The 14,936-nt window shown below is 38.4% G+C and overlaps 1 protein-coding gene across 1 annotated transcript in view; it reads right to left on the bottom strand.

The window, feature by feature from the left end:
• Positions 1-14,936, bottom strand: part of ATP10A (ATPase phospholipid transporting 10A (putative)) — a 109,576-nt gene that overhangs the window by 44,133 nt on the left and 50,507 nt on the right. The window contains exon 3 of the mRNA XM_003203146.4: positions 2,011-2,096. Within this exon, the coding sequence (XP_003203194.1) occupies positions 2,011-2,096 (86 nt within the window). The remainder of the gene's footprint in view (positions 1-2,010; positions 2,097-14,936) is intronic.

Here is a 14,936-nt window from a genome sequence, read left to right as displayed (position 1 = left end):
TTTCTATTCCTCTAAAAAATTGTCAACATAGACATTAGAACTATATTTTATATTTCAAACAGGAAAAGATAGACTTCTTTAAAAATAGAAACCTACTGTGCTCACAGCATCCTTATTTAAATAGCCTACTAGCATTTCTTTTCAATTGAGATACTTTCAACTAGGAGCTATCTGAATCTGTCTTTCAAGCAGTCACCACTGGTAAGACTTTGAATTAAGATCTTGACACAGCAATTACATGCCTCAATTTAGATGTGCTAATTACTATTCATCTTGCTAACATGAAATATAGCCATGATTTCACGATACTAATGAAGAAAAATCAAAAACAGAAGGGAAAAAAAAACCCTCCCTCCATTGACAAACTTGGAGACTGAGAGTTTATTCACTGACAATTGGTCTCTCTTCCCTTCAAATGTCCCATGAGCCTTTAGTAAATGTTTTGGAGCATAGTTGATGAGTCCTGGAAATCATCTTATGCTTTCTGTCAGATTCACAAATGATGTCTTGACTTTTTGCTGTGCATTTGGTAAACAGCCTTCCGGAATATTCTATGGTGTTACTTGCTACATAACTCAGCTCTGTAACTTACATGATACTGAACTTTTTCACATGGAGTACATAAATAAATACATAATTGAAGACAAATTTATGCGTACCTTCTATCACATTCAACCTCTATCCTAGAGGTTGATATCCTAGTCCATGGACTAGATGTCTTTCAATCCCAACCATTCTATGATCTTACGCTCAATATTTGGGAACTGAGATTCAAACACAAGAAGTGTGCAAGATAAGCTGCCAAACTTTCAATTTCCATATCTGGAAATGTCATTTCTGGAGTACAGCAGGCTCTCTATTAATGTAGACAGTTCCACACTCTCATGCAGTAATGTCTAATACTAAACTTTTATCTTTACGTGAACTGCAGGGCACTGTGCTGTTAAATAAAGGAATACATTTTCCCAAACTACAACTTGATGCAGTTTTGAAAAAGCTAGCCTGATTCACACCAGTTGACAGCACATCCTACACAATTCGTGACATCTGAGAGCAGTAACTGAGCTGGTAAATTGCATCATTATAAAAAACTCCTTAAGGCCCAGCAATTTTCAATCCTTATACCATGTACTCAATTCAATACTGCTCATCATTCCTAATCCAGATGATAAATTACGGTATTCTATAAAAGACTTAGTATCTGTTTAGGTCTTTTAATTAAAATGTAGACCAAATAAATAAATAAATAATAAATAAAATTCCTAGGATTTCATGTTACATGAAGTTAAAGACTCTAGAAAAACACAAGAGTGCATCTCTTAAGTCACCACTAGTGCTGGTGTGTCCACACACTACAGTCCTGGCTACATTAGAAGCAAAGCACTGTGTACATACTAAAACATTTCTCATTCGTTTCTGGGCAGAACAAACTGGCCAGGGATGAGCATCTAGTTAACGCAGCTCCATTTGTTTAGAATTGTTAAGTGGCTGTACGTGACTCTGCATGGTAATGTACAAGCATGCTCACTGTATGAGCCAATTGTTTTATTTGGTCTGAATGAGGAAAGGAATATTGCCATAGCTGGAGAAATGTCAGTTTCACGTCCTGATTTTCCTCAATGACGCTTATATTAAAAGAAACATCAAACAGACAAATCTTCATAAAAAGAGAGTAAAACACTGTGCTTGTTTATAGACTCTCTTGAACTCTTGGACTGCTTTTCTATTTCCTACTACTTCCAAATGGACTTATTTTGATCTATGGGGGGAGGGAAAGGGAGAATAGTGGCTGCAATTACACTGCTTCATACACTCATTCTGGACCGTAAACTGATTCTAGAGTGTAACCTAATCAAAGCTAATAATTACACCACCTCCCTCAGAGGGGAGGTTATTCAGTAGTGACAATGACACAGCTTATATAATACAGACCAAATCAAAACAGTATGTATTTTGTTCTGTATTAGAGGAAGGGAGTGTATACCAAAGGATATTATATGAAATACTCACATGGAACCTTGAAACCTACTTAAGTCGTTGTTAGGATTCTCACATTCAATGACACTGGTGAACTTCAAGGGGTCAAATTCTGAGTCCTGAAATAAAAGAAGTATTAATTACTTATTGCAAAGACTTGCAAATTATATCCAGAATCACTTTCTTAAATAGCTTTCTCAATATCCAGTTTTTTTCCAGAGGCAGTCAGATTGATTACAATGACCATAGGCACTGAAAATCAGAGGGATCTGTGGAACACCAAACTTCTGCAGGCACTTTGCAAAGTCTCTCTTACTTTTTTATGAAAGAGTATGGGCTCCTAAGGGCACTATTATTATTGCTTTATGGCAATGATAAATAAATTAATCTACTACAGTAAATTAGACACATATAGCAAAACAACTATTTACTAATTAACACTTAAAACCTTGGTTTTCTAGCTCATTTTAGTCTGAAGCTGGCATTTTTGCTGATTGCAGATTTATTTTCCTGCAGGCAACACTTTGTTGTACTGGAGTTAAAACATCCTATCACATAATTATTTGATTTTGTTAAATAAAAATCAAAATTCTTTCTTCTTTGACAGATTAAATAAACCATGCAGTTAAATGAGAGATGCCTGGTTCTGCTGCTGGGACATCTGTTTGTCTCCAGAAATGCAGACTACCATTAGGAAACTGCTTTGCCCACCCTCTGAATGAAAGAATCAATTATGAATCATCATTTTATTCAACTTTCAACAGTGATAACAGTGCAAATATTATGTTTTATAATGGTTTTGCTGAGCAGCTGTAGACTCCGACTACTACCTTTTAGACTATTTTATAGGAAGGGCTTCCTGAGAAATAGTAACCAAAAGACAAAAGTTTCAGCTCTCTTTTCAGCTTCTCTAAAACGCAATGTCTGAAATATGTATATATTTTTAATATTGGTTTTATTCAGAAGAAATAAAAGAAACTATTTTTTTAAAGTAAGAAATAAGAGACCAGAGGATATGCTAGGATCACAATCAGTGGTGCTCTTTAAAAGGAGGTGAAGAATTTCACCAAATACCCTTGGAAGAAAGACCAACTTACCGTACATAAGAGACAATTCAGACCACCCAAATCTGACACTGTTGGAAACCTTTACTGTAATTTTGAGAAACAAGAGATGTTAAATGAACTGGGAAGCTGGGCTGTCACTTTGAGATAGCTACAGCACGCAAGAGTGAAGAATCTCTTTCATTTGCAAAATTGAACTTGTAAACAAGGGGAAAAAAGCAATAAAAACAGAGGGCAAAGAATAAAATTGCCATGCTGAGAATCAGACTTCCTAAATTATATCAAAGTTGGCAGCCAGGTACCTGAGAGTGAGCAAGAAATGCAGATGATCTCCACACCAACTGTTGGTATTTAAGTTCACTGGATATTTCTCCTGGTCGGCCTTAAACTTCTCTAGGTGACTGAGCTTGATTCTGGAAATGTTCAGTAATATCTACTCCTACGGAGGCACCTGAACTTCCATTAGACTTTAGAACAGAGCAGAACCCGTAAAGCTGCATGTTCACCTCCTTTGAGCCTTATTCCTAAGCTACTTCCTGCAGCCAGGTAAAGCTATTAGTAGTCCCAAGGAAAGAACTGCTGGTTGGAACAGATAATGTGAAGCTTCCTGGTCTCAGCATCTGACATCTGTTACCACATCTCTTAACCCGTGCACTACTACCCCTTGTGTCTTTGCCTTCTGCTTTCTAAGGTGCACATCTACAGACAATGCACTGTCATCAAAGTGCAGGAAAATAATCTTCAAATACTGCTCAAAGTCTTTCAGTAATAAACTCTCTCTCTAAGTATTGTGGTAAAGAAGAACCAACACGGTAGATTAAATAGCATTTGCAAATTGGAGGGGAAGAATAGACTGGAAAGGGAAGCATGACTGCCTTTTTTGTTAAAATACACACACTGATGCAAGTGTTTGTTCATTTAGCACAGATTTTCATTCAGCAGTCCTAAAACAAAAAAGAAAGAAATCTTGACACCTTTGCTGGATGCCTCTGAGAGAATCCTGGAGACACTTTATAAAAAAACCAGTGTAATCAAATGCAAGCTTTCTCTGGCTGCTAAACTCATCACAGAGATTGCATGCCTTTCTATGCCATACAGATGTATTAACATTCACTTTTACAGCTGAACTTCCGTTTTGCTATGAATTCATGTCAGCAAAGCCAATAACTTTACAAATAAGAAAAAAATCTGCGTAGAAACTAGAGATAAGGTCCTCACAAATTTAAAAAAAATCCGAAAAAAAAGAAGGAAGGATCTTGAAGATCTCTTCCAAGATTATAGAGGACTAAACTTACCTGACCTCTACACCACTACGATGCAACATACTCTTTCTCCTGTTTGTTAGGTTCTTTGTGCTTATGACTCAGTTTTGGAACAAAAAATCCCAAATCGTTAAATCTAACTGTCTTGTGTACTTGTGTTCTGTTACAATTAACTTGAAATACATGATTACGATCTTTAATCAGATAATATCTGGGAGGGGAGAAAATCCAATTAGAATAGTAGTTTACGTAAGGGAACAAAGCTGCTAAATTCTGATTTGTTGCAAAGGCTCCGTAGCTTATTAATAAATCAAATAGCTGCAACTGTTCCATGTGAAATGGAAGTGTAGATTTACACTGTATATTATAGCAACAGCAGTGTTTTGATGTGAAAATGCTTTTGGAAAATGAAAGAACAAATATGTTACATTGCCTGTGTGTGATCGCTTTTAGTGGTTATAAAGAAGCACAAAATAACATAAGATTTCACAGTGATCAAAGTTCTGTTCTTTTTTATGCCGATATCCACACTTCAGTAACAAACAAAACATAAACTGTGGTAATATTCTACTATATTAAAGATGTGGGAAGCTGCAGCTAGAAGGAAGTTAAAACAAAAACACTGTTTTTCTAGTGCATGAAACATGATTTCTGTTGTTTTCTAGGTTAAAGTACATGAAAAAAAAAAAACTCTCCACTAGTACCTTTAATTTTTCTCTTGCAGTGCATCACTGTTAAGATACAGACTACATGATCAAAACATGGTCTAAAACAGCACTTCCCGAAATCTTTGTGCAGTGCTTATCTCCCGTGCTAGATTTTCAAGATTTTTTTTTTTCCCACGTACAGAACTGGTAGGTATTAAACCTGCCACAGCCTGAAGAGAATGCAGAGTTCCAAGATTAGCCAGATTGGTATCTGAACTGTGGCTTTCCAGCACCTAGTTTCCCTAAAAATTTGACTTATTTGTCTCCAAGTAGACATAACAACATCAGGCCACTCACAAAAAGCAGCTGGAGGTGATTCTTTTCTTTTTTAGCATACATATTATACGGTATGTACACCTATGATACAGTACCTTTGCATGTCTCCCAGGCTTGTGCCTTGTGGGCTCTTGATTTGAACAACTAACTTTCTAGTTGAAATAAATCTGAGAGATTTGCTGACTGCAAATAACTTTGTCCCAGAGTATCACACAAAATTTTTGGATAGCAAGGGCTAGGCCTAAATTATCACAGAATCATAGAATCATTAAGGTTGGAAAAGGTCACCCAGCCCAACCATCAGTCCACCCCCACCATCCCACTGCCCATGTCCCTCAGTGCCACATCCACACGGTTCTGGAACACCTCCAGGGACGGTGACTGCACCACCTTTCTGGGCAGCCTGTGCCACTGCATCACTGCTCTTTGTGAGAAGAAATTGTTCCTAATATCCAACCAGAACCCTCCCTAGCAAAACTTAAGGCCATTATGTTCATGTCAGTAAAATTTTTCTCTTAAACAATTTGTACTTCTTCATATTCTCGTATTCTGCTAGAATATCAATCTACATTAACACCATTATTTCTATGGGTAAGTCCCTATAAACCACAAATAAGGCAAAATATCTTGCTTATCCTTTAAAAGTAGAGTTCCTGCTATAGATAGGGCTTAATTCAGAGCACAAACTGATGGTTGTTAGGACATTACCAAAAAGTATGTTTGAAAAGATACATGAAGATCATTAGATAAACAAAGCCTGAAAGAAAGATTAGAAATGTTTATACTAATTTATGTGAGTGTCAACTTAGAGAAAAGAAGACAACATGAGCACCACACATTCCAAAGTCTAAGCAAAGCCAAACACATTAATTACTCTAAAGGAAAAAAGATACAGCAACCAGCACTCAAAAAAGTTTTTAAACCTGTGTTAATGCTCAAAGGTTGCATGCAATCATATTTCCTCCAGTCCAATCAATTTCAAATACTCTTGAAACTGTGGAAGATCTTCAGTATAAGAGACAGATGACATTTAGGAGCCAAGAAATACAGATTTGTCTTGCATGAAGCCAAAAAGGGAATCCTTGTTTTCTTTTCATTTGAGGAAATAGGACCAATGTAAACTTCTCTACCCACGCTGTTCATGCTATCTTAGCACTTGTAGATTCATGAAAAAAAAATGATTAATTTCACTCTTTTCCAAATGTTAGGTATTGCTCCTGTTTTTTTTTTGACTACAACACACACACAGTTCCAAGTATCATTTATCTGGGCTCCAATTTTGTTCTCTGTTGTCTTCCAGGCTGACACTGTTCCTTATGTTGGGTTCTAATTTCACATCACCATCACAATGTAACAGCAATATCACTCTGCAACAGGGGTCCAAGATGTACCAGCTGCACACTGACAAGAGTATGCAAGTTTTTTGAAACATTGAACACAAGAAATGTGTTTGCTTGCCTTTGCTCTGCTGAATGTAAGGAATAGCTGGATGGCTGGTAAAAACTGTCCGAAAAACTGGATGATCATAGGCCTGTGCATGGGGGATTACGAGATGAAACTGGTGGCAGGCCTCATACAATAACGTGTGGAACCCAGGAAACTGTTACTGTGATTATCATGGTACAACGCAATTCTGCTTATACAGGTAAATCATAATTAGGTTTTGAAAGATGTGAAACAGGTTTCAATCATTTCTTTCCATATGGCTCGAGAGTTCCAGAAATACAGAAATTAATAAGTACATTATTTTGTCACTTACAAATGCACAGAACATTGACACATATCCCCACATCATGGCTGTTTATATCCTGTATTACAAAGCTTTCAGTGACTACAGATTATCCACTTCACCCAACCAATAAGAATTCTTTCATTTTGAAAATGGGAGAATAAAGTGATGGAGAAGATACTTCAGAAGAATGAAGACCACTTCTTTCTTAATTCTTCTGCCATATCATGGCATACCAAAATGAAAAAGAAAACGAAAAAAAAAGGAAAAGAAAAAAAAGAGATTTAACACAGTTAAGAAACTGATTTTCATCCAATGCTTGACTTCACATTTTGACTTTGTCAAAGTAGCCTCAGTTCATTGCCTTTCTTTCAAAAAGTGCTGACATTTTAGTAACTTGTAACTTGTAAGCATTTCTGAAAGGTTGAAACTTGTCAAAAAGACACAAGATGATATTTATATTAGGTACTCAGGAATATATTTACGTACTTGGGGATTCCACATAATGTACTTAATTTCTTCAGGAATCTTCTTGCCAGGTAGACACCTATTGCCCTGCCCATAAATCTCACTCCTTCAAATTTCTTAACACTTAAAAGAATTCATTTCTACTCTGAATTCAGTAATGGAAAAGCTTGTTTTCCTTATGTAAGTAGACTTAGTCAGATTGCAAAAATCTGTTAAATACTGATTCCTTCAAAGCTGAATTTCAAATTAAAGTTCATTTAAACTGCATATGTAAAGGGTTTTGTGACTAGGCTTTAACAATGTTCTACTGAAACCTATTAAGCCTGATAAGGAGTTCCATTTAAAACAATAAGGTAGGTCTACAATAATTGGGATGTGTCTCTGGGGGAAGCGCAAATGCACAAAGGAGAGGAAAACATACGGGAAAGCTAAAGGAAAGGTGTTTTTTTTTTAATTTTTCTTAAAACAAGCCACTATCCCTTATCTCTCTGGTGACTGTTGATATATCACTTTGTGAAAAGCTTATATCCTAACAAGGCAAAGTGTTGAGGGGAAGAAAATGTTACAATGCCTATTTTACAGAGTAAGAAACCAATAGGTAGACAGATCCAGTAATTACAGGCTTCTGTCTCAGAAAAAGGCAATGGAATTTAGCTCTCTCCATCATGACTTTGGAGCTGTGAGATCATTCTGAATCTCCACATTGAAATGCCAGCCCTTCCAGCACTGCTGGCAACCTCGCAAAACTGTCAGAGCTCAAGAAGCAAAACATGCTGCTCTGCCAAATGAGTTAGTTCGACAATTATGGTGTTGAAACAACACATTCCCCTTCGTTAAATGTGTGCTGTACAGGAGATTTAATGGCCTGTTAGTAATAGTAATAATGCATAGTTATTAAAAGATTTTCCTTTATTAATCTGCCCTACTTTACTGCTGCAGAAACCAGAGTTTGATGTTCCGTCCTTCCTTCCAGTAGGACAACTGTGTGATGTGCACATCAGGATGCCCTTGGATGACAGTGAAAACTACTTTTTTATCATATTCTGTTTATTTGCTATGGCACGGAACTTATGCAGACTTTTCCCTGCAGTACAGTTGCTGGAAAAGGGCTCTGGGATATATGTCCAGAGGAAATAAGAAAGGAGAAATGGAGTGATGGGGACAACTCAGAGGAAATATTTAACATACAATGATCTGCCACAGTTAGAAGAAAATAGGTTTCCAGTTTAAAAGCTCTTAAGTGCATAAGAATGCATCTCCTCAATGCATCAGTCCATCCCAGTACTGTTTCATTTAGTAGTATCCTGCATTTACACTATAAAACTAATCTGACCTTTTATTAATGTGCAATTGGAATTACATATTGATTTTACATATCCAAACCATGCAGACTGTTTATATATTAGAACACTGAAATGTTTTAACGTCTAAACTGCATTAGTCATTGGCAGAATTTATCTGTGCCACTAATTCACAAGAAAAGGAAGAAGCAGAAATTGTTTACTCAAAGGGTAGTGAGGCACTGGAACAGGTTACCCAGAGAAGCTGTGGATGACCCATCCCTGGAGGCATTAGGAGGCATTCGAAGCCAGGGAAAAAAGCAGTCCTAATGAAAACAGATCTTTCATTTTGAATATTACAGGGCAGCACTTATATTGGTACTGTTACAGTTTTGTCAGCCTTTCCACGTGTGTCTCTAGCATGCTGTTATATACCCAAGAAACATATCTCCAGGCTGGTTGCTGGCATGCTGTCTGCACTTCGAATTTTGTCTTGTAGGAACATCTCTCATCTCTCGCCTTCATCCTCTCTCTGAATGCAAACAGCACTGAGAATGTACCTTCTCCAGTTCACCCTGGCTGTTTCACTACGTCCCCCATGGCCCTTCTGAGGGGCTGGGTGATAGAATGGGAAGATTAACAGCCGCTCCAGGAGTAGCAAGGCTGTGGCTGACATGTATATGCATGATGGAAGCTGGGAGAACTGCAGAGCACTTCAGGCAAGAGCTTTGCTTTCTGCTCTGTGCTCATCTATTATCCATTCTACTGATCAAATTCCTTTTCGATCAACACGTTCAAGACTGCAGAACAAAGGGAAATGCACAAGTGCACCTCTTCATAAACTGAAGGAATTCAGTGGGTGATTTATTTAGATGCCAACTGGTCATACAGTTTTTATGTAAAGAAATTTGTGATGGCCTTGAAAGATGCAAAATGGGACAGCAGAGCTGGGAAATGGTCTGAGGGGGATGGACATGGGTAGAGATTAAGGTTCATTTCTCTATTCAGGGCTCCAGCCAGCCTCATGCTGCGGCACACACAGTGGTTAGGAAGGTCCTGTTTGGTCTTCTCTTCATTGACTCCATGTGTGTCATTAAGTAAGCGTGGAGCTAAAGTGTACATGAATATAAGCTGCTGGCTAAGAGAACAACAGTACAGAATAACCCCTTGCTCTCATACAATCATCTTACACTGGCTATCTTCTCTGGTTCCGTATGGAAATACTCATGATTATAAACATTCAATAAAGACATAGAAGTGCAACCAATGAGAAAAAATGTCAGAAGTAAGACAACAGGGAGAAAGAACATCAATGAATAAATATGTTTCTTTGTGTAATTCTTCTTCCATGACATTATAGAGTCATAGAATTGTTTGAGTTTGAATGGACCCTTAAAGGTCACCTAGTCCAACCCCCCTGCAGTGAGATGGGACACCTACAACTACGTCAGGTTGCTCAGAGCCTTATCCAGGCTGATCTTGAAAGTCTCCACCACCTCTCTGAGCAACCTGTGTCAATGCCTCACCACCTTTATAGTAAAAAAGTTCTTTCTTACATCCAATCTAAATCTCCCCTCTTTTAATTTGAAACTATTTCCACTTGTCCTATCATAAGACAGCTCCTTTGAAATCTTAATCAAAGATTTCTGAACCAGGTTCTTGTTGAGCGGAGGGACTAATGCCATTTGGTTTCTGTTGCCTAAGAGCTGACATGATCCACCTTCATGTTTTTAACAGTAGGACAAAGCCATTTTTGTCCCTTCCTGTTACACTGCAGCAGCCTGTAAGTTGGATCTCTGTGACTGTGGCCATATAAGCCATGTTGCTATATAGGTGTACAAGCATACTTAGCCATCTGAGATATGGTTTTGAATCTGCTCCTTAATCAAATCAAGCCAAAAATAAGAAGCAAAGAAGCTTGAAAAAGTTAACTGGGGGCTGGCAAATGTTCATGACAACTTATACGGGCTTTTTAACCATGCTGTATGTGAAACATAAAAATCTCTTCCTTTTAGAAGGCAAAAGAATAAGTGTTCTCTTACATAAAACACTCCGTTACTATGTCATTAAGAAAGCTGAATTAACAGGTTAGCACTGCTGTCTATAAATCAATATGCACTACTGATGCTTCTAAGTCAAAAACAAATAGAAGTACAAGCATTGTAACTCTGTATGGAGAACAGTATCAACTCAAGTCATGTGCCTACAGTCATATACTAAGTGTCTGACCATCGCAGAGTTGTAACAGAGCTTGAAAGTATGAACCTGAGTATAATGAATGAATGAAAATGTTTGTGAATTTCTTGAAATAACAGTTCCCATGTAAAATAACTTCCCATGTAAATAACATTTTATGCAAATATCTACAGCTCTCTGTGGCCTTATCAGTACTAAAACATGTATAAGACTTGGGGGGTAACAGGTGGAGAAAAGAGAAGTGGAATTGAGGTTCACATCCTAGATGTTGAGATGAATACAAGAGTTCCTCATTATGTTCCTCTGCCTTTTCTGGTAGAAGAGGAGACCCTTTCCTTACTTTGGTGCTAACAAAGGAAAGTGAGACCATACGATCACTCCTGCAGTTACACATACCTCTATACTGTGAACCCTCCTGTTCTGTAAAATAAAGCCCTTCTGTCTTTTCCTAATCATTGATACTGCCAACTGGGATTGTGCTTTCAGAGACAGATGTGGTAAGATATGCTTCCAGCTCAAAGCTCCTGACCCTAAAATCAAAAGTTCTCAGCATTACTTTATAAAATCTAATTTCTGAGAACAGGTATTCCAGATATTTCCCATGCTCAGCTGAGATCCAATGTATGGCAAAGGAATAAACAGTTCCAAAAATAAACTTGTTTAGTAAAACTGAATTAGGCTGGGGGATCGGGAAAGTCATGAGAAAGCAATAAAAATAAAGATGAGTTTAATGGGAAAACCTCCTCTTAGATTGCTTTAAGTGCGAATGTTTACTTCTCTCTAGTAGGAAACAGTAAAATATTTCATTTTCTCTATATACGTGAAATTCTCTACCGTTTTCTATCGCTTTTCTCAGCAACAGCACAATGAAGAGATGCTGGACTAGCCATATGGAGAATGAAATCTCCCACCTCTTTTAGAGGTCTGCTGCAGCACAAGCACTGGCACAATATGTTTTCTTATATGGTTTTACCACTGTTCCACCAGTGCTGGATTGATTGCCTGAGGAATGGGAGATCCCTTGCAGCCATTCAAACTTAGTTTCATCACTTCAGCCCCTTTCTCTCATATTTAAACACAAAAACATAATCAGTCAACATCAATGGTGAAAGTCAAGTATCCAGCACCATTCAGAACTCTTTACCCAACTCAGCCCCCAGTGATAAGATTAAGATATCAAAAATCTGGTCTTATTCAAATTCTTTGTCCCTTTAATTAACAGTCAAACCTGTGGCCTAGACACCTGCACAGTGGTAACCAGAAAAAGATGGTGACCTTGCTCGAAACTGGCTGAACAGGAAGTGAGCCATCATTCTTCAGTTTCTTTTTATTTGCATCCTTTCCCCTCACCCTTCAGTCTGAGACTGCATGCTACGGTCAAATAGCCAAGTGAAAAATGGTTCTCCTAAGTCCCCTAGGATTCTTAGTGAGCATAAAGGTTTGTCAAAGCATAGACTCAGATCCTGCCCAGCAGTATGACATTCTGCATGCAGCTGCTCTCCATGTGTTTTCTTTCTTAGAGAGAAGGTAGTTGCTTCCTCTTTAACTAGAGATATTCCGTTTCCACAAAAGTCATCTCTGAACACAGTGCTACCCAAAAAAAGATGCAACAGTAGAGATGGAGAGCTTTTCATAGCGATTCAACCTTCATCAAAGTAATTTATTGAACATTCTGGGTGTAACCTTTAACAAGGGTCTTTAAGTTTTGACATGCAAGTGTTTCGCACTACACAGAAGATTTGTGTTATTAAAATCTTCAGCTAAATTGTAAAAAAAAAAAAGCTCTTAATTTGACATACTCATAGTGCATAGGGAAAAACGTTATTTTCTTTTGCTTGTTTGGTTATTTTTTTTTAAACTCTTATTCCCTCAAGGAGATCTAATTTTGTCAGTGTGTGTGGAATGGAGCACTAATTTGATGCATATCAGGAATTTTCAAATCATTTTTCCTAGCCTTGAAAACCTTTTCAAAATAATGACAAAAAAAAAAAAAAAAGGACGGCACACACACACAGCATAATCCTCTGAAGATGATGGAAATACATTCACTGTTCCTGTAGCCTGATTCTACCCTATAAAAGCACTTACAGTTTAAATAAGACTGAGTATGCTGATTAGTTGTCAGCTGTTTGATTACAACAGAGTACTACTTCTACTTACTGAAATAGCAGCACTCGGTGAGTAAGGAATTGGCTGGATAGTTGTTTTCAAAGAGTTGTGTCAATGTCTCCATGTGCAGGTGAAGACTAGAGACATGTAGTATCCCCCAAGGGTCTGTATTGGGACCAGTATTATTTAATATCTTTGTTAGTGGCATGCATTGGAATGGAGTGCACCCTCAGCAAGTACACAAATGACACCTAGCTGGTGTGGTACAGTCGACATGTTGGAGGGAAGGGATGTCATCTAGCAGGACTCAGACAGGTTCAAGAGGTGGGCATGTGTGAACTTCATGAAGTTCAACAAGGTCAAGTGCAAGATCTCATATCTGGATCAGGATGATCCCAAGTACAAACACAGGCTGGGCGGGGAATGGATTGATAGCAGTCCTGAGTAGAAGGACTTGGGCTGTTAGTTGACATAAATTCAGCTTCTCAATACGCAACATGTGTGCCTGCAACTGAGAATGCCATTTGCATCCCGAGCTGTGTCAAAAGGAGTTAAACAAGCAGGCTGAGGGAAGGTTCTCAGCTGAGGGGGATTCTACCCCTCTTATCTATTCTCATGAGACGTCATCTGCAATACTATGTACAGCTCTGGGGCTCTCAGCACAAGAAGGACAGGGAGCTGTTGGAGGGGGTCCAAAGGAAACCACAAAGGTGGTCAGAGGGTTGGAGCACCTCTCCCAGGGAAGCTGTGGGAGCTGCTCAGTCTGGAGAAGAGAAGGCTCTGGAGAGACCTCATTGTGGCCTGTCAGTATCAAAGGGAGCCTACAAGAAAGATGGTAGGGACTCTTGTCAGGGAGTACAGTGATAGGACAAGCCGTTACGTTTTTAAACTAAAAGAGGGTAGTTTTAGATTAGATGTTAGGAATAAATTCTTCACTATGAGTGGTGAGGCACTGAAAAAGGTTGCCCAGAGAAGCTGTGGATGCTCCACATCTGGAAGTGTTCAAGGCTAGGTTGCACAGAACTTTGCGCAACGTGTTCCAGTGGAATGTGTCCCTGCTCATGGCAGGGGAGTTGAAACTGGATGGTCTTTAAGATCCCTTCCAACCCAAACCATCTTATGATTCCATGATGACAGCATGAGCTTATTAGTAGGCCAAGCAGTGACAAGGGAACTTTCTGAGATAATGAGCTCATATCAGTAAGTTCAATGTTAGTCTGCATGGGAATTGTGCTGATTTTACCTTAGCTGTTCTTGGGCTAGCTTAATCAATACAGATGGCTACACAAGAAACCTTGGCTCTGTTTAGGCTAAACTAGAACTTGAAAATGGCTTTCTTACTTCTTTTTTCTTTTTTTTTTTTTAATTGGAAAAAAAAGCTGAAAGAAAGAGAGCTTGAATGCTAAAAGCATGTCCACAGAGACACTGAGCTGCCCTGGGAACTGTTTGCATGCAAGAAACATGAATTGCCCTTCTTGAAGTACCTCACAAATAGTGCAGCCTACAGTTATCAACACAGCCAGGTTTAGAGAGCAGCCCTTCTAAAAAGCAGTCTTACCTTTTCTTCTGAACTAGTTTCTGTTCAGGGCTCACGGGGAAAGAAAGAGACGTATAAATGTCCTAATGCTCGGAAAAGGGAGACATGGGACTACTTTTCTAAGCAGTATCTAAGATGCTTCCAGCATTACACAACAACATGCTGGATGATGGTTAGAGCTGTCAATTCAGCCTAACTTCCAGACTGGGATGAAGGAGCAAATGTGCTTGCAGAAGGCACAGGCTCTGAGTTTATACATATTCCAGAAGGGTTCACATACTGTCTTGTAAGAAAATCAGTCTGAGTTATTTTGGTGCTAGTCTGCATGCAA

This window comes from Meleagris gallopavo, chromosome 1 (genome assembly GCF_000146605.3).
Source record: "Meleagris gallopavo isolate NT-WF06-2002-E0010 breed Aviagen turkey brand Nicholas breeding stock chromosome 1, Turkey_5.1, whole genome shotgun sequence".
In the NCBI taxonomy this organism is placed as follows: Eukaryota; Metazoa; Chordata; class Aves; order Galliformes; family Phasianidae; genus Meleagris; species Meleagris gallopavo.
This window is presented reverse-complemented; position numbering and strand designations above follow the sequence as displayed.